Here is a 24,007-nt window from a genome sequence, read left to right on the forward strand (position 1 = left end):
GCATCTCGTGGTTTTGATTTGCATTTTACTGATAATTAGTGATGTTGAGCATCTTTTCATATGCCTGCTGGTCAGTTTGTGTATGTTCTTTCGAGAAGTGTCTTTTCAAGTTTTTTGCCCATTTTTCAGTCGGGTTGTTTGTTTTATTGTTTTTATATTGTGGGAGTTCTTTAGATAGCCTGAATGTTAATCGCTTATCATAGAATCCAGGGATCTTTTTGATGAGACCTGTAGATCGGTATTTTTTAAAGCTCCTTCGCGTGTCCTCTCTTAGGAAATGAGACAGTGTGTTTAAGTTAGTTCTCATCAGGACAAATGGGTATATCATCCTATAGGAATAGAGCGTGGAAATTTCCTACCGGGTTACTATGTGTATCCATCAGTGCTGTCCAGTCATGGTAACCCTGTTCTTCCAGGGTCACTGGACACACAGTTCCCTGGGTCTATTCTTTCCTCCTTGCACAGATAGGAATGAGTTCATATTTATGCCTTATAAATAGAGGAAGAATAGAAGAAACAAAATTTCCATATATTAACACTCTCCTACTTATAAAAAGCATCAAGATTATACATATCTATTCTCATCACCTTTCTTTATCTAAGAAAGGCAGTACAACTACCTTTTTGAAGACTTGATATTAACTATACTTTGGGGTAGCTTAGGGTCTCACAGCCTTTCCCAGATATTTCCCTTAAGCATAACGATCGTCATATTTTTTAGGGTGCTCAAATCATTACAGGTTGGACAATGGCCGTCCATTTACTTAGTGTCTTTCTCTTTGTAACACTACCCCTGACATCCTTGAAAATATCCTTGCTTTCTGGCCTCAACAGGATGCTTGTAGACCCATCCTGATTTTTCTTGTATCAAGAAATGGAATCCACTAAAAAAAAAAAAAAAAAAAGAAATGGAATCCACTACCCTCCTAGGACTCCTGGTTATTTTAATGGTAAATAATATGACACCAACATCTGGGCATTAGGGGTATACATGAGAGTTAGTACCGGGGTACTGGACCTCACCTGGTAGAAAGAAGTGTTCTTTCAGGTACAGGTTTTTTGGTTTTTGTTTGTTTTGTTTTTTGTTTTTGTTCTTTGCTGTGCGGGGCAGCTTGTGGGATCTTAGTTCCCCAACCAAGGACTAACCGGGGCCTTCGGCAGTGAAAGTGTGGAGTGCTAGTCACTGGACCGCCAGGGAAGTCCCCATTACAGGTTTATATCGATCTTTCCAATTTAACATATCGCTGCTGTGCCCTGCCTTCCTGACAGTCTGTAGCTACCATGATGCTGCCCTTACTATCATCCCCACCCGATAGCTGAACAAACTAAGACTTTGTAAGAAGTTATGTAACCTGCCTGAAATCACTGCAAATAAGTGTAGAGCTGCCCGGCTCTATCAAATTTCAGAAACTGAGCTCCCACAGGGCCCAGCCTCCACCTCTGCCCGCTGTCAGAAATACATCGTTTACAAAGACTTTCCACCAAGTTGCCCCATTTAGAACTCCCAAGGCAGGGTCTTCCTGGTCTTGGCTGGGTTGAGGAGAAGAGAAAACACTACAGCTTCTTCTTTCTTCACTGCAGGATTCAGGAGTGAGGATGACCAGGAGAGCCCTCCACGAGAAAGGCCTGAAAACAGAGCCCCTCAGGCGGCTCCTTCCCAGGAGGGGCCTCCGGACAAACGCCCGGCCCAGTTCTGCGGTGCCTCAGGATCCCAGAGCTCCCGTGGGAGGAAGCAAGGCCCCGAGGGCACCGAGGACGACCCCCCAGGGGAAGGGGAGGTGAGCCGGCTCCCCAGGCAAGGTGAGGCCCTTAGGCTTCCCTTGGCCGCCCCAAGATCCAGCCACCCACCCGTGCCCCCCGAGGGTGCAGAGAGCTTCCCAGCTCCACAGCCACCGCGGGATCATCGAGGGCGAGTGGCCCCAGCCTGACCCGAACCTAAGGCCATAGCACCCATCTGGCTCGCCACTGACACCCGCTCAGAGCGGGCTCGACCACACCCCAAGTGTGGGAAGGGCTTCGGGCACAATCGTACCACATCGAGCGCCTGAGGACGCATCGCAGCCAGAGGGTCCGGAGTGCTGGGTGCGCGCCCGGCCTCCACCCCGGGAGGGGCTGCACGGGAAGCGCCCGGGCCTCCGCCAGCCTCCGGCCGAGGCCCGGGGAGGCAGCACAAGCGCAGAGACCCTGCGTCACACGCGCATCTCTCCACCCCCTCCCTACTGCCTCCCCGAAGGCCTACGGATGCCCCGCCTGCGGGTGGGTTCCGTTGATCCCTGGAGGATCTGCAGCAAGACCTCCCGGCGGGGCCCCCGGGGGCCGGAAGCCTTCCCGCCCAGGCGCCCGCCTCGCCCACGTGGGGATGCGGAAGGTGGCCTGGGCTGGCTGGCGGGGAGCTCACAAAGCTTCTGAGCCGCCCCCAGCAGACCCCACCTGGAGAAGGCCCGGGGCAAGTGAGCCCTTTGCGCGGTTCCAATGGACGTCACCGAGTTCTTGCTTGCCCACTCCACTGCTGGGCCCGTCGTACTACGAAATAATCACGTCTCCCATTGGTTGAGGGCTTACTCCGTGCCAGGCTTTGTGATTTATGGGAATGACCTCATTCAATCCTCACCACACTCCTGTGCCATTGGGGTTCTCATTATCAGCATTTTACAGAAGGAGAAACTAAGTCTCAGAGAGGTTAAGGGACCGGCCCAAAGTCACACGGCCAGTATGTGGCAGAACCGGCTTCAGACCCAGGTCTGCCTGCCTGACTCCACAGCCCGCCCCACAGCACTGCTTCTCCTGCCGGTACACGAGTGAAGGGTGCAGGTTTGACAGGACATCTACTTATGAAGCATTCATTTTTCTCGTGATAATTACATAAAACACTTTTTATACTAAAGTGAGCAGATACTCCCAGGAATGAAAGTGAATATTTGTGCCAAGATTGAAATGCAACTTGAGACGCCGGAGATATTCCATATGCCAAGGTCAAGGCTTCAGGCTCAGCCCCCGACTCCCTGAACCACCCTCTTCTCAGACCTCTGCCTTTGGAGGGATGTTGACCAGGGAAGCTCTGCTGCAGGGCCAGCTTCTGTGTGGAACCTTCCTGGAGGCCAAGAAAGATGGCCTCTCCCCAGTTTGCCATCCCACTGAATTGCTTAGGAAGGTCATCGAGTTTCTCTGGGCTAAGGTTTCTAAATTCCCAACACATATCAATCTAGGATTGGGGATTGAAAAATGGGAATTCTTAGGAATTCCTGAAGTCATGTTATTCTGTATTTTTCATAACTTTCTATATTTTTTTAATAAATAAGAAATAAACATTTAGTGGTAGTTACAAAGAACTGTAGGCTATAGCAAATATTCAAAACCAGGAAAATACCAGAGAATATTACTGGGTAGTATTTGGATAACAAAATGTTTAAACCTTCAACAAGATCAACTACACTACACAGAACCATGTGTTGAAATTGCCAATTTAAGGACTTGTTTCTAAAACTTTTTACTTCTCAGAACATCATTCATAGGATTTGTATAAGATATACAATACATATAAACAGGTTAATATTTTAATCTGTGAGAATGACTCACTGTTAACAACAAGTAGGGCCACGAATACGTTTTTTTATTTGTTTGTTTGTGGTGGCTTGTGGGATCCTAGTTCCCCGACCAGGGATCGAACCCAGGCCCTCAGCAGTGAAAGCGTGGGGTCCTAATCACTGGACCGCCAGGGAATTCCCACGAATACGTTTTTTACATGGCAACAGCTACAAAAAAAAGACTGATTAGTTGTGATCACTTATCTCCTATGTACTTCGGTCCCAAGTTCCAGAAATGTCTACCTTAACCTTGGACTCTGTCAGCGTTTCATTCTTGTGCCGTGCTTTTTACTTGACATCAGTGTATTCCTTCAAACCAGGAATTCCTCGATGTTTATTGTTAAGCATTCGTTCTCACAGGAGAATTATAATAGTTTTTCCTGTTTTCCCAATTTTTTTTTTTTTTTTTTTTTGCGGTACGCGGGCCTCTCACTGCTGTGACCTCTCCCGTTGCGGAGCACAGGCTCCGGACGCGCAGGCCCAGCGGCCATGGCTCATGGGCCCAGCCGCTCCGCGGCATGTGGGATCTTCCCGGACCAGGGCAGGAACCCGTGTCCCCACATCGGCAGGCGGACTCTCAACCCCTGCGCCACCAGGGAAGCCCCCAATTTCTTGACTGATTGTTTTTGGGATTCAGAAAAACACAAATTTCAGGACTTCCCTGGAAGTTTTGCATGCTGCAGGGTGCGGCCAAAACAAAAACACAAATTTCCTGAAAATGGTCGGGAAGGACTTCCTGCATCAAAATACTCTTCTGAGCTGAGTAGGGTTGGCAAGGCAAATACGCTGCAGAAATAATTATCCTGTATAGCATAAAGCCCAGTCACTGAAGTTTCATGGTTTCAGGAACCTCAGAGTCAGAAGATCCAATTATGGATTCCAGCTCTGCCAGTTCCTGGTTGTGAGACCTTGGGCAAGTCACTTTACCTCTCTGAGCTTCAATCTAATGGATAGAATGCTACCTGCGAAATAACTTGCTTGCTTTGTGAGGCGGTACTGAAGAAGGGTTAAAAGTGTGGCTTTGGAGTCAGACAGTCTGAGGTTTGAATCTACTGCTTACTACCTCTTTGATCTGGGGCAAGGTCTAACCACTCTGAGCCCCATTTTTTCTCTTCTGTAAAATGGAAAAACTGATTGAACCCATTTCATAGGATTTTGGTGAGTTCAAATGAGATCACCTATAAAAACACTTAACACAGAGCATGGTACATTGTGAATCCTTGATGCGTGTGGACCAGTATAGTTATTATCTGCTGTATCTACTACCTCACAGGGCAGTTGTGAGGATGAAAGGGAGGTTATATTGTGGAAGTGCTTTCTAAGCTGTGAAATGGTCATCCACACACTTCCCTTTCCTTCAGAGATGAGATGGCCAGAAGCTCCTGGCAGACGTCAGTGGTTTCTCCCAGTAAGGAGCCCAAGAATACCTACCTGTACCCACAGAAGGTAGCTGTGTTGAGGAGGCAGTGTCACCATGGTTACCTGGGAAAGAAGGTTTAGTTGCAATCAGGTAGGCAAACTCCAGCATCATCTGACTGTGGGCACACTTTGGGGAAAGCCAGTTTTCAGAAGGAAGCTTTGGAGAAAGGACAATATTTAACAGAGCCTGCCCACCATAGGTTGGTTTAATAGGGATCAAATCAAGAGAAGGGGGCGTGTGATAGAAGGTGGTGAGGGGCTGTTTGACTGTTGTCTGAAGCCCTCTTATTGGCTGAACTTAGGAAACAATTCTATAAGCTGGAACCAGTGCATCCCACTCCTGCCATGTGTGCACTTATGATGCTCATTCATTCTTAGACTGTGGACTAAACACGAATCAAAGGGCTCTGCAAAGATGATCTTGTGTAATCCTGACAGCAGCCCCATAAAGTAAATGCTAGCGTTACTCCCGTTCTGTAGCTGAGGGCTTGGAGTCTGGGAAAGTTAAGTCCATCGCCCAAAGTCACATAGCCTATATGTTGTGGAGTCAAGATTCAGACCAAGTCCAAACGCTTAGCCTCCGCCAGGCTTCCTCAACTCACCGGGTGCCAGATGCTGAGCTTGAACAAGGAAGAAGGAAACACAGACCTACAGGATTTAGTGCCTCAAGTGGCCTCCTCTCTTGCCTTCTGTAACAACTCTGTCTCCCCATACGATGCCTACTTTTCTGGACACTGTTTCTTTGCTTCCAGGGATGTTTTTCTCTGCTTAGCCCTTAAGTCCAGGTTTTCTGGGCCCCATCCTTGGACTCTTTTCTTTTGTACAGGACTACGAGAGATCTTTATGCCCACAGTTTCCGCTGCCAGTCATCTCTCCTATTTTTTATTTTTTTATTATATTTTTTAAATTCTTTGGCTGCATCATGCGATTTGTGGGATCTTAGTTCCCTGACCAGGGATCGAACCTGGGCCCTCGGCAGTGAACGCGCAGAGTCCTAACCACTGGACCGCCAGGGAATTCCCCGTCTCTCCTTCTAATCCAGACTGCCCCTCTGAGCACCAGCTCAATCCAGCCAACTGCCTCCTTGATGTCCCCTCTGACATTCCAGCCTCCCAACCAAATTCATCCTCTCCCCCTTAACATGCCTCGCCTCCTGAGTTCCCCTTCCTCCTTACCATGGCCTCCTAGTTTCAAATACTGGTGTAGTGGTGAGGAACCCTAGAAGTCTTCCTAGATAAAGCCTCTTGAGTCAGTTCTTGGGGCTGGAGAGGGACTGTGGGGTGTGTCCTTTGAGAGCTGCCATGGGTTTGGCGGTGAACTTGGAGGGTAGAATGCATTGTTTAATCAGCTGTCTGCTAAGTGCCTGGCAGTGCGCCTGGTCTAATAGCAGGGGTCGAGGACACAATCATGAATGAAACAGACAGGATCCCTGGCTTCAGGGAGCTTTCAGGCCACTAGAGAAGACGGACCTCAAGCAATCCTCCCCAAATACCAGCTCTTACAAACTGTGACAAGTATCATGAAGGAAACGTTCAGGGTGCTATGAAAGAACGTGGTAATCCCAGACTGGTTGGAATCAGAAAGACTGATGATTAAGCTTCCTGGAACACCGTCCTGTTACCTCACACCCAACCAATGAGAAAAAAGTTATGCACCATGCAGGCCTCCCCGCAAAATTTGCCTTTTAAAATTTCCTTGAAGACCATCAGGGAGTTCAGGTCTTTTAAGCATGAGATGCCCATTCTCCTTATTTGGTCCTTCCCAAATAAAACTTTCTCTGCTCCAAAAAAAAAAAAAAAAAAAAAGAACGTGGTAAATCTATATTGGGTGGGGGGAGGGGGTCAAAGGCCATTTGGAGAAAGTGACAATTACTATATTCCTGAGAACTGAGTTGAGGGAAGAGAATTCCACATAGAAGCAACCGTAGGTACACACACAAAGACCCAGAGGTGGACAAGAATGCGGTGTGTTGGGAAAACTGAAAGGCAACTCGTGTCTATGGCTCTGAGTATGCTGGGGCATGTGGGCAAGACAAGACTGGCCTGGTTGGCTGGGGACGGTGGCAGGTGCCTTGTGGGCCATGGTAAGGAGCCTGGGTTTTTTGGTTTAACTTTTTATTTGGAAATAATTTTGAAGTTACAGAAAAGTACGAAGGGCATCCGTATGTCCTCTACTCCAAACTCATCTGTTAAAAATTACTTGTTCTCCCTCTATATGTAGTATATACATGTGACTTTTATTCTGAACTATTTGAGAATAAGTTGCATACATCTTGTTCTCTTACCCTTAAATTCTTAGAATTTCCTGCCCCAGTGCAGTACAGTTATCCACTTCACTAAATTTAACACTGATGCAATATGGTACCTAATTTACCATTCACTTTGTCAATTGTCTCAATAATATCCTTGATGTAGTATTTTCCCCTCTAGTCCAGAATCCAGGCTAGAAACGATGTATTGCATTAAGTTGTCATTTCTCTTTAGTCTCCTTTAATCTGGAATAGTTAGCCTTTGTCTCTTATGACATTGACATGGTAGAAGAATGCTGTCTTCCCCTTTAATAGAATGTTCCTCATTTGAGCTTTGTCTACTGTTTCTTCATTATCATATATGGGTTAAGAATTCCCGGCCGGAAGACTGCATAAATGTTGTCGTATCCTTCTCAGTGTGACAGCAAGAGGCACACAGTGTCTGTCTACTCCTTAGTGATTTTGTCTGATTTCTCCAATCTCTAGTTAAAATTTTTCCCTCATAACTGATAAGCCGTCAGGGCGATACATTACAACCATGCAGCTACCCTATTCCATAGATTATTAAATAGGTGAGATTGACTATCTCTTCATGATTCTTGCCTGAATCAGATCAGTCTTTATTACGATGGTTACAAAATGATGACTTCAACTCCAGGACTCCCTCCACTTGACATTCTTCTGCCTACTTATTTAATATTTATTAGTAGTAGGGACTTTGAGATTTATATTATTTTCCAATAGTTTTATAGTTATTAACCTTACTTATTTTGGTGCTCAAATTGCTCCAGATTTGGGCAGTGGGAGCCCCGTAAAACTAGAAGCCTGGTTTTTATCCCCACTTCGGTGGAGTAGCATGATTCTGTTTGCACATATGACCACCTTTTATTGTGTGACAGTGAGTCGTAGGGGCACAGACATAGGGAGACCTGATGGGAAGCTCTTGTGTAGTTGAGGAGGGAAACGTGGCTTAGACTGGGGCGGTGACATATTGGATGGAGAGAATGGATGGACGTTGGAGGAACTTTGGTGGTAGAATCAGCAGGACTTAGTGGGTGCAGATGGGGGGTGAATGTGTGAGAGGTCAGAGAGGGAGAAGTCAGGAGTGACCGAAGTGGCTGCAGGGATGGTGGAGTTGTTTACTGACGTGGGAAAGACAAGCAGAGTGAGGGGGTCGGGTGGGATGGGTATTTTAGACAGTTGAGTTTGAGATGTCTTTTGACATCTGAGCGAAGGAGTCAAGTAGACAATTGGATATATTGTTCTGCAGCTGATGAGAGAAGTCCAAACCAGAAGAAAATTTAGGACTGCCACAGATGGATGATTTCTGAATCCATGGTCCTGGATGAAATGCTGTGAGAGGGAAGTGTAGAGGAGAGAGAGGGATCAGGCAGGGGAATCCTGAGGGAGTTCACTGTTTAGAGGTCTGGAGGTGCGCGGCAGGAGATGGCAATGGACGGGTCTGTGGGGTCAGATCCCATGGAGCCTGGAATGTCAGGCCAAATCCTGAAGGCTCTGGGAAAGCATTGAAGGGTTCTGAGTAGGGAAGTGAGTGACAGGGAATGATTTGAGTTTTAGAAAGATCGTTCTGAGAGCCAAGCGGGGATGATTTGGAAGGTCATGACAGTAGCTAATGCTACGGTTCTTTCTAAAGTAAATCGGTTTCTCTTTTGCCACTGGAACTTGCTCAGATGGCCACCTGCACCTAAATGCCCTCTCCTTGTCCATCTGGGCACAAAAAAAGATGAACCGAACATCTGCCCCAGCTGCACTTATCAGTCCCAGGTAATGTGACAGCAAACCCCCATCTCCTTGCCTCATTTTGGCTGGAGGCTATTTTGCGGGGGGGGGGGGGGGGGTTGAACCTTTTGAGCCAGGCAAAGTGTAGGTGTGCAGGGGATGGTCTCTGAGGTTTGTGAGAGTCTGTTTAGGGACCGTGATCCTCTGACCCAGCCTGCTTTGAGTTTAGCGTGGTCTCTGCCCCCTGGGCAACTGCCCATTTAAACCTGTATGTCGTCCCCTCCCCACACCCACACGTGCAGGGGGAGGTGGGTCGCGTCTGGAAGAACATCTCAGTGCATCCTCTCCTTAGCAGGGGTGGTGCTGTGCAGGGGACCTGCAGTTCTGCCCAAAGGGTGTCGGCACCTGTTTGGATGGAGACACAAACAAAAAAAGCAGACATTTTAAGAGGCCAGAGGGAGGGGCAGATGCTCTGGAAGCCCAGGAAAGGCAAGATTGTTTCTAGTTGGAGAAATCAGGAAAGGTCCGCTGAGAAGGTGGCATTTGAATCAGGCCTTGAGGGTAGAGGATTATTCTGTGGAAAAGAGGAAATAAAAAAAATCAAAGTCCTGCGTCCTCATATTTTATTGACATGGTCAACACAGTCGTTATTGGTTGCATAAATACCCTGTTAGGCAGATCCTCCATTGTTAGTTCTCTGACTGTTGGAATAATTCATACCAGGCCTCGTGACATTGGCTTGGGGCTTGGGGCTGGGCACTGGGGACAGAAGCAACTTGGGACCAAATGCAACTCAGGAATCAGTGCTTGAGCCCACCCGCTCATTCTTCCATTCAGCAAGACCCACCACATCCCAGGCCCGAGGCTACGACGATGATGAGGAGGACATGGTTCCTGTTCTGAAGACGTCACGTCTGCTAGAAAGGGAGCCACAAGTGGAATGAATTTATTGTAGGGCACGGGTAGATGCTGCCGTAGAGGCACAGCGCGTACAAGAGGCGTGCTGACACAGAGAAAGGGGCTGAAGGGAGCTGAGGCCTCGGGAGCAGATGAGTATATCAGGCAGAGTGGGACAGCGAGAAGCGGGGGAGGTCTGAGGACACACGTCAGAGGACCAAGTTCACATGGAGCACAGCAACATACTTCTCTGTCCACAGGTCAGAAGGCACATCTCTCCTACTCAGGCTTCTGGGCATATTCATTTTTTCTGTTTTCTATTTCAAATATTTCCTTTCCCATTTTGGGGGTGGGGGAGTGTTTTATACTCTTTCCCAAAATCTCAACTTGCATGCTTAATTCATTTGTTTTATTTTTCTCTTTTTGACACTAAAAGTATTTAATGCTATTAATTATGCCTCTGCAGATAGCTCTGACTGTATCCTTTTTTAAAAATTATTTTCTAAATAGGTTGCTTTTTATCCTTGATTTACTTCTTGTCCTAAGGGTACTTTGAGATGTTATTTATGTTTTTCAATTTCTGAGTAGTGTGTTTTATGTTATTGTTAGTTCTACTGCATTTTGATCCGAGACTGACTTCTAGAATTCCCACTTTTCAAAATTTACCAAAATATTCTCTGTAGCTTAATATTTATTGAATTTTATCACTGTCCATGAAACTTGAAATGAAGGTACACTGTTTTCAGGGTCAAAAATTTATATGTTCCTATCTTTTATGTCCTTATTTATTTTTTGATTATTTGTTTGGAAAACGTGTTAGGATATTTCCAATAAAAGTGTTTCTCATGTTTCTTCTTGTATTATGAAATATTTGATTGCATGGATCTTTGTTGTTATTTAACACATAAGAATTAAACCCCTTCACTGTGAAGTATGCCTTTTATTTTTTTAATTTGATTTTACTTTTTATTGAAGTACAGTTGAGTTACAATGTTGTGCAAGCATGCCTTTAGAGAGTGAGGCCAAGAGCTCGCATTCTGGACTCAAGACAGCCTGGATTCACACCCCAGCTCCACCATCTCTCAGCTTAGATTCCTTATCTGCAAAATGGGGCTAGTAATGGTATTTCCAAGTTTGGGTTTTTTAAGCACAAGCTGTCTCTTCTCTTTGCTTGGCCCTGCAATTTTTAAAAAAAAAAATGGTATTTCCCTTGTCCCTTGTATAGTTGTTGGATTAAATGAGATGATGAATAGAAAGCATTTAGAATGCTGCTTGGCACAAGGTAAGTGCTCAATAAAGCCAGAATTCACTGCTACAATCACTGTTATGTTGCCTGGCTGACCATTCCTGGCATTCGAGGCCTCTGTTGTGGAGAAAAGGTCTCTGGGAACCTCTTTCTTTTTCTCCATCCAGTAAAAATTTGGTAAACAGAATGCTTCTTCATGCAGAACTTTAGAAGACATTGTGGGGAATTCCCTGGCGGTCCAGTGGCTATGACTCCACGCTTTCACTGCCAAGGGGCGAGTATTCAATCCCTGGTGGGGGAAACTAAGATCCTGCAAGCGGCGCCATGCAGCCAGGAGGCATTGTGGAAAACAGGAAGAAAAAAAAAGCTGACAACTTCCCAGCATGCAAATGCAGTGACACACTTTGGCTTTGATGGTGGGATCACTGGGTGAGTGTCAGTGGCCTGCTGCCACTAATGTGGGGGTGGGGAGGGCAGGTAGGACGGGAGAAGAGGGGGAGGACCCAGCCTTCCCTGGATGTTGTATTGAACACTACTGTCCAGCCCTCAGAGCCTCACATCCCTTCCACCAGTGCTGTGAGCTGGAACGCTGTAGGATTCCTGTCAATAGCTTCCACCTGCCACCTTCAGATGCTTGCCCTCAATGCTGGAGCCACTTTCCCCATGCCCTCCCTCCCCCAAGGGGGCTTATAGCCAAAGACTGGTGTGAAGTACAAAAGCCCAGCTGCTTGGCCTGAAGTAGGACAAACTCTAAGGTGTTATTTATATCCCAGAGCTGCTAACACACTTGCTAACCTGCCTACCTCACTCCCTTACTGGTTATTCCTGGGAACACTTCCTTAATACATCACTTGTACTTTATTTATTTATGTTGGCTGCGTTGGGTCTTCGTTGCTGCACGCGGGCTTTCTTTAGTTGCATCGAGCAGGGGCTACTCTTTGCTGCGGTGCGCAGGTTTCTCATTGTGGTGGCTTCTCTTGTTGTGCAGCATGGGTTCTAGGCACGTGGGCTTCAGTACTTGTGGCACGTGGGCTCAGTACTTGTGGCACGTGGGCTCAGTAGCTGTGGCTCGCGGGCTCTAGAGCACAGGCTCAGTAGTTGTGGTGCACGGGCCTAGTTGCTCCGCTGCATGGGGGATCGTCCCAGACCAGGGATCGAACCCATGTTCCCTGCACTGGCAAGCAGATTCTCAACCACTGCGCCACCAGGGAAGCCCCTATCACTTGTACTTTAATCCTTGGCCCAGGTTAAGCTTCCAGGAGAATCTGACCTAAGATAAACTGCTTCACTCCCTCCTAACAGGAGGAATTTGGATGTGGAGAGAACACAGTAGTCAGTTTTTGTCCCTTTGGTTGCAAGGGACATAACCCCAAAGGTACTAGCTTAGACAAAAGGGGGAGTGGTTAGAAGGATGCTGCGATATCTTAAGTGATCACAAGGAGGAGATGAGTACACCTGGGCCATAGAAGCATCTGGAATCAGGACATTCTCTACCCAACATATTTTTTCTTTTTGGCCGTGCCACGTGGCCTGCGGGATCTTAGTTCCCTGACCAGGGATTGAACCCGTGCCCTTAGCAGTGAAAGTGTGGAGCCCTAACCGCTGGACCAGGAAATTCCCCTTTCTCCAACTTTACTTATGCTTTTACTCAAGTCTGCTTTATTCCCTGAGAGTTGTATTTCCAAATAGCTGGAAATGAGGCTGCAAAGAGTATCTCCACCTCACTTTCCTCAGCTCTGCCCCTGGTTTGTCCAGCATGGTACCAAATGGCCACAATTGGGGATAAGGAGTCACCTAGTCCCCATGAATCTCTTCTATTCCTAGTGAAAGAGGGGCTGTGACCAGAAGGAAGGAGGGGTGCTGGACAAAAAACTAGATGCCCACCACACAGTTCTTTTGATGAAGAATGAAGTTAAAAAGGCATGGCTTACTTGTATACCCATGTTCACAGCAGCACTAGTCACAAACCAAAAGGTGAAAACAACTCAAATGTCCATCAACAGATGAATGAATAAACAAAATGTTGTATATACATACAATGGAATATTATTCAGCCTTAAAAAGGAAGGAAATTCTGATACATGCTACAACATGAAAGAACCTTGAAAACATTAGGCTAATGAAGTTAGTGAGACACAAAAGGACAAATATTTGTTATGATTGCATTTATATGAAGTACCTAGAATAGGCAAATTCATAGAGGTAAAAAGTAGAATAAAGGTTACCAGGGGATAGTGGGAAGGGGCATAGGGAGTTATTGTTTAATGAGGACAGAATTTCTGTTTGGGGTGATAAAAAAGAAGTTTCAAAATGGATAGTGGTGATGGTTGCAAAAGATTGTGAATATATTTCATGCTAATGAATTGTGCACTTCAAAAGGGTTAAAATGAGGTGTTAGGCAGGGTTCTCCAGAGAAACTGAACCAGTAGGATAGAGATATATATAAAGAGATTTATTATATGGAATTGGCTCGTGCAGTTATAGAGGCTGAGGAGTCCAGACCCAGGAGAGCTGATGGTGTAAGTTCCAGTCTGACTCTGGAAGAATCAAGGAACAAAAAATACATGACACACATAAAACAAATAGCTAAATAACAGAAGTAAATTCTTTACCAGCAATCACACTAAATGTAAACCCTTCTATTAAAACACAGATCAGGACTTCCCTGGTGGCGCAGTGGAATCTGCCTGCCAATGCAGGGGACACAGATTCGAGCCCTGGTCCGGGAAGATCCCACATGCCGCGAAGCAACGAAGCCCGTACACCACAACTACTGAGCCTTGTGCTCTAGAGCCCGTGAGCCACAACTACTGAGCCCACGTGCCGCAACTACTGAAGCCCACGCGCCAAGAGCCCATGCTCCACAACAAGAGAAGCCACCGCAATGAGAAGCCGGCGCACCGCAATCAAGAGTAGCCCCTGCTCACGGCAACTAGAGAAAGCCCGCGCTCAGCAACGAAGACCCAACGCAGCCAAAGATAAATAAATAAATTTATAAATAAATACAGATCAGTAGCTTGGATTAAACAAAAAAAAAACCAAAAAAAAAACCCCTAAGGATCCATTTATATGCTCTCTACAAGAGACTCACTTTAGATATAAGAACACAAAGAGTCCTTTAGAAATAAGGACTCACTTTAGATGAAAGTAAAAGAATGGAAAAAAAGATATACCATGCAAGTAGTAACCAAAACAGCGCTGGGTTTGCTGTATTATTATCAGAAAACATAGACTTTAAATCAAAAAAAGGTAACAAGAGACAAATAAGGACATTATATATTAATGTTTTTTTAAAACAGGGTATTTATTTACTTATTTATTTTTGGCTGCGTTGGGTCTTCATTGCTGTGCATGGGCTTTCTCTAGTTGCAGCGAGTGGGGGCCACTCTTCATTGCAGTGTGTGGGCTTCTCACTGTCGTGGCTTCTCTTGTTGCGGAGCATGGGCTCTAGGCACGGGCTTCAGTAGTTGCGGCACATGGGTTCAGTAGTTGCGGCACACGGGCTCTAGGTGCACGGGCTTCAGTAGTTGTGGCACAAGGGCTCAGTAGTTGTGGCTCGCGGGCTCCAGAGCGCAGGCTCAGTAGTTGTGGCACACGGGCTTAGTTGCTCTGCAGCCTGTGGGATCTTCCCGGACCAGGGCTTGAACCCATGTCCCCTGAATTGGCAGGCAGATTCTTTAACCACTGTGCCACCTGGGAAGTGGTTAAGAGTTTTTAATGTCAGTTATTGTACTTTTAATTTTTAAAAGTTCTATTTGATTCTTTTCAAGTCTGCTTGGTCATTTGGTGGCGTTATTATTTCCTGCTCCCTGGCAGATATTTTAAGTCTATGTTTTATTTCTTTAAACATAATAATCAGAGGTATTTTATAATTTGGGTGTGATAATTCCAATATAGGAAATGTTTGCAGGTTGGTTTCTTCTTCTGGTTATTTCTCTGTATCCCTGGATATTTCTATCCGTATATTCTCCTTGAAAACTTATTTGGGGGAATTTGTATTTGCTTCTGCCAGTGCCCAAACACAGGCAATCGACAGCCAATTTAAAATTATAGCTTAATGTTTTTGCTTTTGACCACACAAGTGAGGTGATTTGGAGCTACATATCCACCCCAGGGCTGGCTTGTCATCACAACTTCTCAGAAGTAGTTTCTTCTCCCAGCTCCTGGTTTAATCCTGTTCGATCTCGGCAGGGGTGTCTCTCCGTAAGCAATGGGCAGACGCAGGGCTTGAATTTCTGTTCTGTGACGCATGCTAAAGTTCATCTAGTTTGGCAAATGCTTTCAGGGTAAAAGCAGTTTGTGTTCAAGTTCCTCTGTGGGTTCACACTTTCAGCTAAATTTTAGTCTGATAATTCCTTCTTTGTCCTTCAGTACTTTTAAGAAAATTTATTATTATTATTCCACATTTTTATTGTTTTCAGTGAATAGATTGCTCTGAATAGCCTGCCATATTTACCAGAAAGCGTTCTATGCTTTCAAGCTTCAAAAAATATTATTTATCTCTTATCTTCTTTCATTTCCTCTCTAGTTCTCTTTGTCTTGTGTACTTCAACCTGTTGAAAAGGTCTTTACTTTCATTTTAAAGGAGTTTTAAGAAAAGTCAGAGATAAAGTGCTTACAGACCACCATATTTAACCAGAAGTCTCCCATTAATGTCATTGTTATATGATTTTTGCAAATGAAGTAATAAAATTCTAGAGGCTGGACGGGATGCTTCTCTCTGGTCCTGTCACCTGATGGCTAAATTTCAACTTGGGGGAAGGAAATAGTTGTTCCACAAGATGAGCCCTTTACTAGAGAGTAGATACCCTTCCCTCCCTCTGTTTTATCAGCCTCAGTCTTCCTTGCTGGACTGACTGCACACACCCTGCTCGCACCACTCCTTCCCCCACCCCTCACCATAATCAAGATTTGGGGGAATGAAGATTGCCTCCGTGGTTTAGATTGAAAAGATTTCCCAAGTGATTCTGATATGACCTCATCATTAATTAGAGGATCACTGGGGTAGCTTACATAGGTGAGAGGAAGCTTTCTTGACTCTCAACTAAGTTAACTGAACCCTGTTATGTGCTCTGGTCACCCCTGTGTTTCTCTGATTGAAAAACTCCACCTGTAAATATTGATTTTCCCAAGACCCCAAGTCTGGTCCACCCCCCGCCTTTTCTATGTCAATTGATGGCGATTCCTTCCATTGTTCAGGCCACAATCCTTAGAGTGATTCTTAATTCCTGTCTTTATCTCATATCCCATTTCCAATTTTGGGGGAAACCTTTTGGGCTCTACCTTCAAAATATATCCAGAATCTGACCACTTTTCACCACTTACACCACCACCACCCTGGTCCAAACTACCCTCATCTCTTATACACTAGCATGCTTTTTTTTTTTTTTAACCAAGCTGCTTTTATTTTATTTTAATGTCTATCTATTTATTTGGCTGCACAGGGTCTTAGTTGCAGCATGCAGGATCTTTAGTTGCGGCATGCAGGATCTAGTTCCCTGACCAGGGATGGAACCTAGCCCCCTGCATTGGGAGCACGGAGTCTTAACCACTGGACAACCAGGGAAGTCCCTTATTTTATTTTTGGCCATGCCGCTCAGCTCGCAGGATCTTATTTCCCCCGACCAGGGATGAACCTGGGCCCTTGGCAGCCCAAGGAGTGTGGAGTCCTAACCACTGGACCACCAGGGAATTCCCTAACATGCATTATTGCAATTACCTTTTAGCAGACTTCCTTGCTTCCATCCTTGCATCTTTGATTCATTACCAACACAGCAGCCAGAAGGGTTATTTTAAATATGTCACATAATGTCACTCTTCTGCCAGAAACCCTGCAATGGCTCCCTATTTCAAAGCAAAAGCCAAGCATACAAGACCCTGTAAGATCTGTACTCCCTGTCCCCTCAATCGTTTCCCACCACTCTCCCTTCACTCACACGCTCCAGCCAGTTTTCTCCTCGCCGTTTTTCACTAATACCAGTCAGATGTTCCCTCTTGCCTTGGATACTCTCCCAGATAGCCCACTGGCAAACCGTCTTGCCTCCTTCAGTTCTTTGTTCAGATCTCACTTTTGCACTGGTGTCCAACCTGGCCACCTCGTTAATGATGCAACCTGCTCCATCTTACCTTGCTCTACTTTTTTATTTTTTTTTGGGGGGGGTGTTATCTTTTTATTGTTAAATTGTAAGAGTTCATTATTTATTATGACTCCAAGTCCCTTCAGATATACGAGTTCCAAACATTTTCTCCCATTCTGTAGGCTGTCTTTTCACTTTTTTTTTTTTGGCCAGGCAGCACGTGGGATCTTAGTTCCCCGACCAGGGATCAAACCCGCACCCTCTGTGTTGGCAGCGCGGAGTCTTATTAACCACTAGACCGCCAGGGAAGTCCCCCCCCCTTGCTCTACTTTTTTTTTCCCCCACAGCCTTGTCTCATCTTCTAACACACTACGTAAGGTATGATCTCCCCTCGTTAGAATACAACCTCCAAGAAGGCAATAATCAGGTTTGCTCACTGAGCCCAAGCACCTAGACCAGTGTCTGGTACCCAGCAGGCGCTCAATAAATGTTCAATTTAAACATTAAATGCTTGTATTCCTCGCAATACTACTACCACCGAGAAGTATAACTAACGATATCGGGTGGTTTTTGGTCTCCCACTACCTTCGCCCACACCTAGGAGAGCAGCTACTTCGAATTGGAAACACGGAATTTTCAGTTCACCAAAGCTCTTTTCTCTGCTCAGCTTCTAGAAAGTGTATGTCCCAGGTTCACGGTTTCCAACCTGGGCGAGGTCCCACTCCCCAGCCCCAGGGTCACGCCAGTGATTGTACCCGACTCATCAACCAACCAATCAACAATCGCCGTTCTTTTTTTTCTCTTGCCCCGGTAAATGACTTCACTTTCCGATTGGTTGTGCCAAGAGGGACAGGTCGAAGCAATTTTGGCAAGGGGGGGTTTTACTCTAGGGCGGTTGCCTAGGTCACCGCCCGGCTTTCCGGAAGCTGAGGGAAAATGGGCGGAGCAAGCACACCCCACCCTTATTCACGATCTGGCTTGGTATTGGTTCGCAGCTTGCGGGCCACGCCCCCAACCCGGACTCGCGCCGCGCCCCAAGCGGTCCGCTGCTCCGGGCCGGGTTACGAGGAGATCCTGAAGGCTCCTCCCTGGGAAGGGGACCTCAAAAGCTAGGACACCTGAGCCCCGCCCCGAGTAATCGCCCCGGCCCGACGCAAGTAGAGGTGCCTCTGCCGGCAGGGACCCCTAAGATCACATTCATTCATGCTACAGTGCGAGACCGTAGGTCTGGATCCAGGTCCAGTAAATTCCGAGAAACCTGGCCGGGGCCGTCACCTCTTCTAAACCGCTGTTAAAAGAGGTTTTGGATTCTAGATGACCTCCAAGGAGCCTTCCCCGACTGACAGGCCCTATTCTTCATGGAAGTCTCTGGGCTCTGGCTTCCTCAAGTGTAAATGAATAGTGCCCCGCTATGGCACTCACTTGCTGTTTGGCCTTAGACAAGTTATATCCTATTTCTGGGCCTGTTTCCTCATCCTGGCATGAAGGGACTGGACTAGATGTTCCCCAAGGTCCCTTCTAGTTATTCCTTCCTAGCTATGAAACAGCCCAGGTAACATGTATAAAAGTTCTTCATAAATATTTGACCCGTTATATAAATTGTAAGCAATTTACGACGCTATCTTCTCATCCTCCTTACTTTCTGTACCCAGCAGTTCCAGGAACGGAGAAAGAGTCTAGGGTGGCACCTAAAAATGAAATACGGACTGTCAACAGATACGGAAAAGGCTGACTGCCTGCCGCTCAGGAGATGATGCTGGAGAGGAGGTGGAATAATCTTTAACCCCCTCAATTTACAGAAGAAAAAACTTTTTTTTTTTTTTTTTTTGCGGTATGCGGGCCTTTCACTGTTGTAGCCTCTCCAGTTGCAGAGCACAGTCATCCAGACGCGCAGGCTCAGCAGCCATGGCTCACGGGCCCAGCCGCTCCGCGGCATATGGGATCTTCCCAGACCGGGGCACGAACCCGCGTCCCCTGCGTCGGCAGGCGGAATCCCAACCACTGCGCCACCAGGGAAGCCCAGAAGAAACAGCTTTGAGAAGAGCTGAGTCAGGCTGCTAATGGGAAGAACCAGGTTTCCTGAATTGACTCCATGATTGGTCCCTTTACACTTTACAGTGCTGGCAAAGAGAAGGCGTAACTGTGTTAAAACAGGTTAAAAAAATTGTTCACAGAAATAAAAGCAGACAATGTAATCTGGAGCACTTCCCACTTTCATTTACTTAGGATTCCTCTCCTCCTGACATTTGGGGTGACTAACAAAGAAGAAATAGAGCAATAAAAAATAAAACAGAAGCAAGTTATTTCCCTCTTCTGCTTTTCCTGTCACCTTTGTCTCCTTGGAAGAGCTTCTCAACTTCTAATGTTCCAAACCCACCTTTGTAAGACTCTTCAGTGGTCACCCACCCACCTTCCAAAAAAAAGGGGGGGAAAAAAAAGCCAACTAAAACCAAAACCAAAGTGGGCCATTTATACAGAATGTCCAGCCTAGGCAAATCTACAGAGACAGAAAGTACATTAGTGGTTGCCTAGAGTGGAGGGGGTGGGAGGGGTGGGAGTGAAAGGGCAGGGGGGAGATTGGGAAGGGGGCAGACAAGAAGTGACTCCCGATAGATAGGATGTTTATTTGGGGAGTGATCAAATGTTCTAAAATTATGGTGATGGTTGCACAACTCTGTGATTAGATTAAAATTCACAGAATTGTCCACTTTAAGTATACAGTATGTGAATTCTACCTCAATTAAGCTGTTATAACAAAAGAGGCATACAAAAAGCAAAACTAAAACCAACCAACATGTGCCTTTGCTTCTTCCCTAGGTTCTGCGTGTTTAATCCTCTCACTCTTAGGGGATCTGGGCCATCTGGCCCTGCAGATGTTTCCTGAATCTCCAAATGTGTCACCTCCAGGGTTGCCTGCCTCCTGCTCTTGCCACCCCTTCACATTCTGCAAGGCTCCATGTAATAGAAGGAAGCATGCTAGTTCCCCTGCCCGCCTGCTCACCCCCTCCTCTGCCACCTCATTTCTTGGCCACTCTGGATGGCGCTGGGATAAAGAAAGGAAGGACAGACAAGGCAGAATAGAGGTGAGTCTTGCAGGAGATTGGAGAAGTGAGAAACGATCTAGGGCAAAATGAGAAGAAACGAAAGGGAATGTTGAGAAGGAAAAGAATCAACTTCACTTTTTGTGTTTTCTTTTCCCTCTCCTGGAATACTTCAAGGATAGCAGATGGCACCTGAATCGCTTTCCTTGGTCTAGGTTGTCTTCTTTCTCTAGTTCTTGAAGGAAGCAGCAGACAGGCAGTTGTTACACATCTGCTTCCTGTCAGTCTTTCACATGAAAACTCATCTTCTTAGAGAAGTCCCTGCCCAGCCTCCTTCTCCAAAACTGCAACAACTTCCCTGACCCTGACACTTCCTAGCCCCCTTCCCACTTTGTTATTTTGCTTTTCTGTCTTCCTTAAAATTTAACCTCTGTGAGGGCAGGACTTTTTTTTTTATCTGTTTGAGTCCCTGGGTCTGGCCCAATGTCCTCCTCAGTCTCAGATTTTTTTTTTTTTCTTTTAAATAATTGAGCTAAGGGACTTCCCTGGCGGTCCAGTGGTTAAGACTCCACGCTTCCAATGCAGGGGGCATGGGTTCAATCCCTGGTTGGGGAACTAAGATCCCACATGCCGTGGTGCAGCCAAAAAAAAGAAGAAAAAGAAGAAAGAAAGAAAGAAAAAAAAATTGAGTTAAAATACACACAACATAAAATTTACCATCTTAACCATTCTGAAATGTGCAGTTCTTTGGTATTAAATAGAGCCTCAGATGTTTGGAAGGATCACAGTGCTAAGCTCAGAAGCCCTGGAATCAACCCACGTGGACTTAGCTCCTGGCCAGCCTGTTACTATGTGGCCCTAAGTGAGTTACTCAGGCATTAGAGTCTCGGCCTTCTCTCTGTGAAGAGGAGATACTCACAGTATTGACGCCATGGCCCTGGAGAGGCTGGAAGGCCATGGGTGTATAGCAAGGGGCAGTGCTTCGCTCAGAGGGAGCCTCAGTACATGTGAACCATTGTTGTTATTCTAGAGCTTGGAATTCAGAATCAGAATCAGGTTGGGTTTCACTCACAAGGTCACATGGATACAGCTCAGTCCTAGATGTAGCTTTAGCTGAATCCTGAGCAGAGCCTCCAGGTTGAGGGGTCTGTGAAGTGCTCCTGGCTTTCAGGACTGAGTAAGCCTCTGCTCTCTCTTCTCTGGGGCTGCCTCTCCATTCCTCTGGGGCTTGGGGGAGCAAGGGGTGCTGCTTCCAGCCGTGGGACTGCACTGAAACTCGGTATTTATTGCTTGTCTGGGGCACCTCCTTATGGCACCTATTTCCTTAGCCATTACCACGTGTCTGCTATGTGCTGGGCACTGTAATGGTTTCTAGGGCAGTGCAGAGATAGATCCAATTTGGACCCCATCCTCGAAGATCTTACAGTTCAACCACGAGGATAAGACATGTGTGACTGGGCCATTTATCAGCTAATAATTATTTATTGACTGCCTACCATGTGCAAGATGCTGTATAAGACATTGATTCAAGCACGGCCATAGAAATCCAGGGGAGGGAGAAATGATGGTGGTTTAGTCATACTCATCTAACCTAGTGCCTGGCTTCCAGGAATGCTGATGAGACGGATGGGGCTGGTTGGATGTTTGGTTGTCAGGGAAGGTTTCACAGAATAGGAGAACAAGCCGAGGACACTGCTGAATAGAATCTACTCACTGGAGAAGATACTGCAAAGGTATGGTCCTCCGGTTCATCTGAGAGGCTGTGAGGCAATCTAGCTGATGTGAGGGTTCCTGTAGGGCAAGTGGAAAATTCAAATGGAAATGGGGTCCAAGAAAGAAAGGGAAAAGCATGAAGGATGCTGGGAGCTTACTCTCTCTGTTGTCTTTACACAAAGGTCCCTCTGGGTTTACTTTCCATTTGAGTCCTTTTGATAGAAACCCAGGAGCCAAAACCTACTTCTCTATTCTAGGAAAAACATCAGTGCAAGCGCAACAGCTGATCCTCAGGCTCAGAGACAGGGAGGATTCTGGAGTGGACGGGACTAGGGTGAACTGGGAAACACAGCCCTATCTAAAAGGGGGCAGCCACTGCTCGGTTCAAACTAGATGCTGGAGGCAAGAACCTCGGCCTGCTGTTTCCAGCTCTTTAGATGGATCGAAAGCTGGAAACCTGTTTGGTTTTTTCTTTAATGGAATCTCCCAATGTTAAATATCAACTCAAATTTTGTTAGTTTTATTTCTTTTTTGGCCGTGCCACGTGGCACATGGGATCCTAGTTCCCCGGCCAGGGATGGAAACTGTGCCCCCTGCATTGGAAGCACAGAGTCTTAACTACTGGACCGCCAGGGAAGTCCCAACTTGAATTTTGAAAAGAAACTCTGCGACCATTGAAACACATTTTCCAACTGTAGCTATCAGTCTATAACCTCTATTTAGGGAACCAAGAGAGATGAGGTTAGAAAGATGGGCTGAAGTGAAGTTTCAAATGGCCTTGAATGCCATGCTTAGAGAGGTCTGACTTAAGCCTATAGACAACTTCAGTTTGATAGACTAAAAGGGCTGTTTGAACAGGGGAGTGGCTTGATGCAAGGGTTTGGGGGCAACTGGAGTAAAGTGGGGAGGTGTGGCATATGAAATAACAGGGGAAGCAGTCAGGATTGAAGGTTACTGCAACAACGCAGGTTTGCAGCAATGAAAGCTGAAAGATGGTGGCAGTGGGACTGGAAAGATAGGTTGGGGGAAAAAAAAAAGACAAAGACTAACAAGATGATAAGGAAAAGATGGGGGAAGCAGAGGGGGTGGCAGGAGAAAAGATAACTGGGAGTTCCAACTCGACTTGGAATGAACCAGCTCTCTCGCAAAGAGAAAAGGCCAACCAGCTTGGTTTCAGGCCTGCTGAGTTGAAAGAAGTTAGCCTGATGCTAACCCACCACCCGAATGCTGAGCCGGTAATGAGTCCGCGGGCCAGAGCACCGCGGCGCGGTCCTGGCTCCGCTCCTGGCCCCCTGAGGGTCTGGGACAAGCCCGTTTATAAATTGACTTTATAAGTCAGTTGCCTACAAAATGGGGGTGATGCCGCCGACTTCTCAGGTAGGTTGTGGGCGTTAAGCAGGAGGCGGACGGGGCCGCACTTGGGAGCGGGGAGGAACGAGCGAACGCAGTCTTACCCCGGGCTCTGGAACGTTCGAGGTCTCGGGGTGGGGCCGGCGAGGGCCCCGGCGGGCGACCGGGCAGCTGGCCCTTCCAGGAGAAACAGCCGCCCGCCCGGCGCCTCCCCGGCCCAGCCTGCGGTGGAAAGACCACAAGCCTCCGGGGCGGCCAAGTTCAGGGGCACCACTCCCCACTCCCCGCACCCCGGTGGGCCCCTGGTCTGCGCGGGCCGGCCCTCCCCTCCCCAGCTCAGTCCCCGCTTTCTGGAGCCCTGCCCCTCCTCCCGTCCGCAGCTCATCCTCCCCGCGGGGAGGCCCAGGCCGAGGCGGGGTCCGAGCGCCGCAGCCCGCAGCCAGCCCGCCCGATTCCCGAGTCCCGACACGGCCGGAAGCGCATTTTCCTCCCGCCGTCAGCGCGGCCGCTCTAGGAACCCGGGGTGCGGGCTTCTCAGTGGGAATAACCCCTTCGGCCCCGGCAAGTGAAATCGGCTTCTGGAGGAATTGGTACACTTGCTCCCTGAGAAGGGTTGAGTTGCCTGGTGCTCGCTCCGGGGGACGTTTTGATGATTCTGGTGCCTAGATCAGGAGGGCGAAGCCCAGCTGCCT

General features: G+C 47.0%; 1 protein-coding gene and 1 long non-coding RNA gene across 6 annotated transcripts in view; one reads left to right on the forward strand and one right to left on the reverse strand.

Moving 5' to 3' along the window:
- Positions 1-18,906, forward strand: part of BCL7C (BAF chromatin remodeling complex subunit BCL7C) — a 49,428-nt gene extending 30,522 nt beyond the window's left edge. For 2 of the 3 annotated variants that reach the window (XM_067706114.1, XM_067706111.1), the window contains 2 exons: positions 1,582-1,778; positions 18,864-18,906. In XM_067706114.1, the coding sequence (XP_067562215.1) occupies positions 1,582-1,778; positions 18,864-18,891 (225 nt within the window). In that variant the 3' untranslated portion in view covers positions 18,892-18,906. Of the gene's footprint in view, positions 1-1,581; positions 10,739-18,863 lie in introns of those variants that run through there. The other variant, XM_067706112.1, reaches the window with a different exon arrangement.
- On the reverse strand, positions 9,775-23,758 carry LOC137206902 (uncharacterized). Of its 3 annotated transcripts, none has more exons than XR_010934856.1 (4): positions 23,420-23,758; positions 21,967-22,043; positions 16,854-16,978; positions 9,775-9,908 (listed from the first exon to the last, which is right to left on the reverse strand). It is a non-coding gene; the product is annotated as an uncharacterized lncRNA (long non-coding RNA). The 3 variants fall into 3 exon arrangements; XR_010934857.1 differs by having other exon boundaries at positions 9,780-9,905; XR_010934855.1 differs by lacking the exon at positions 9,775-9,908 and adding an exon at positions 13,611-13,671.
- Between the last annotated feature and the right edge of the window lie 249 nt (positions 23,759-24,007).

Source organism: Pseudorca crassidens, chromosome 15 (assembly GCF_039906515.1).
Source record: "Pseudorca crassidens isolate mPseCra1 chromosome 15, mPseCra1.hap1, whole genome shotgun sequence".
Classification (NCBI taxonomy): Eukaryota; Metazoa; Chordata; class Mammalia; order Artiodactyla; family Delphinidae; genus Pseudorca; species Pseudorca crassidens.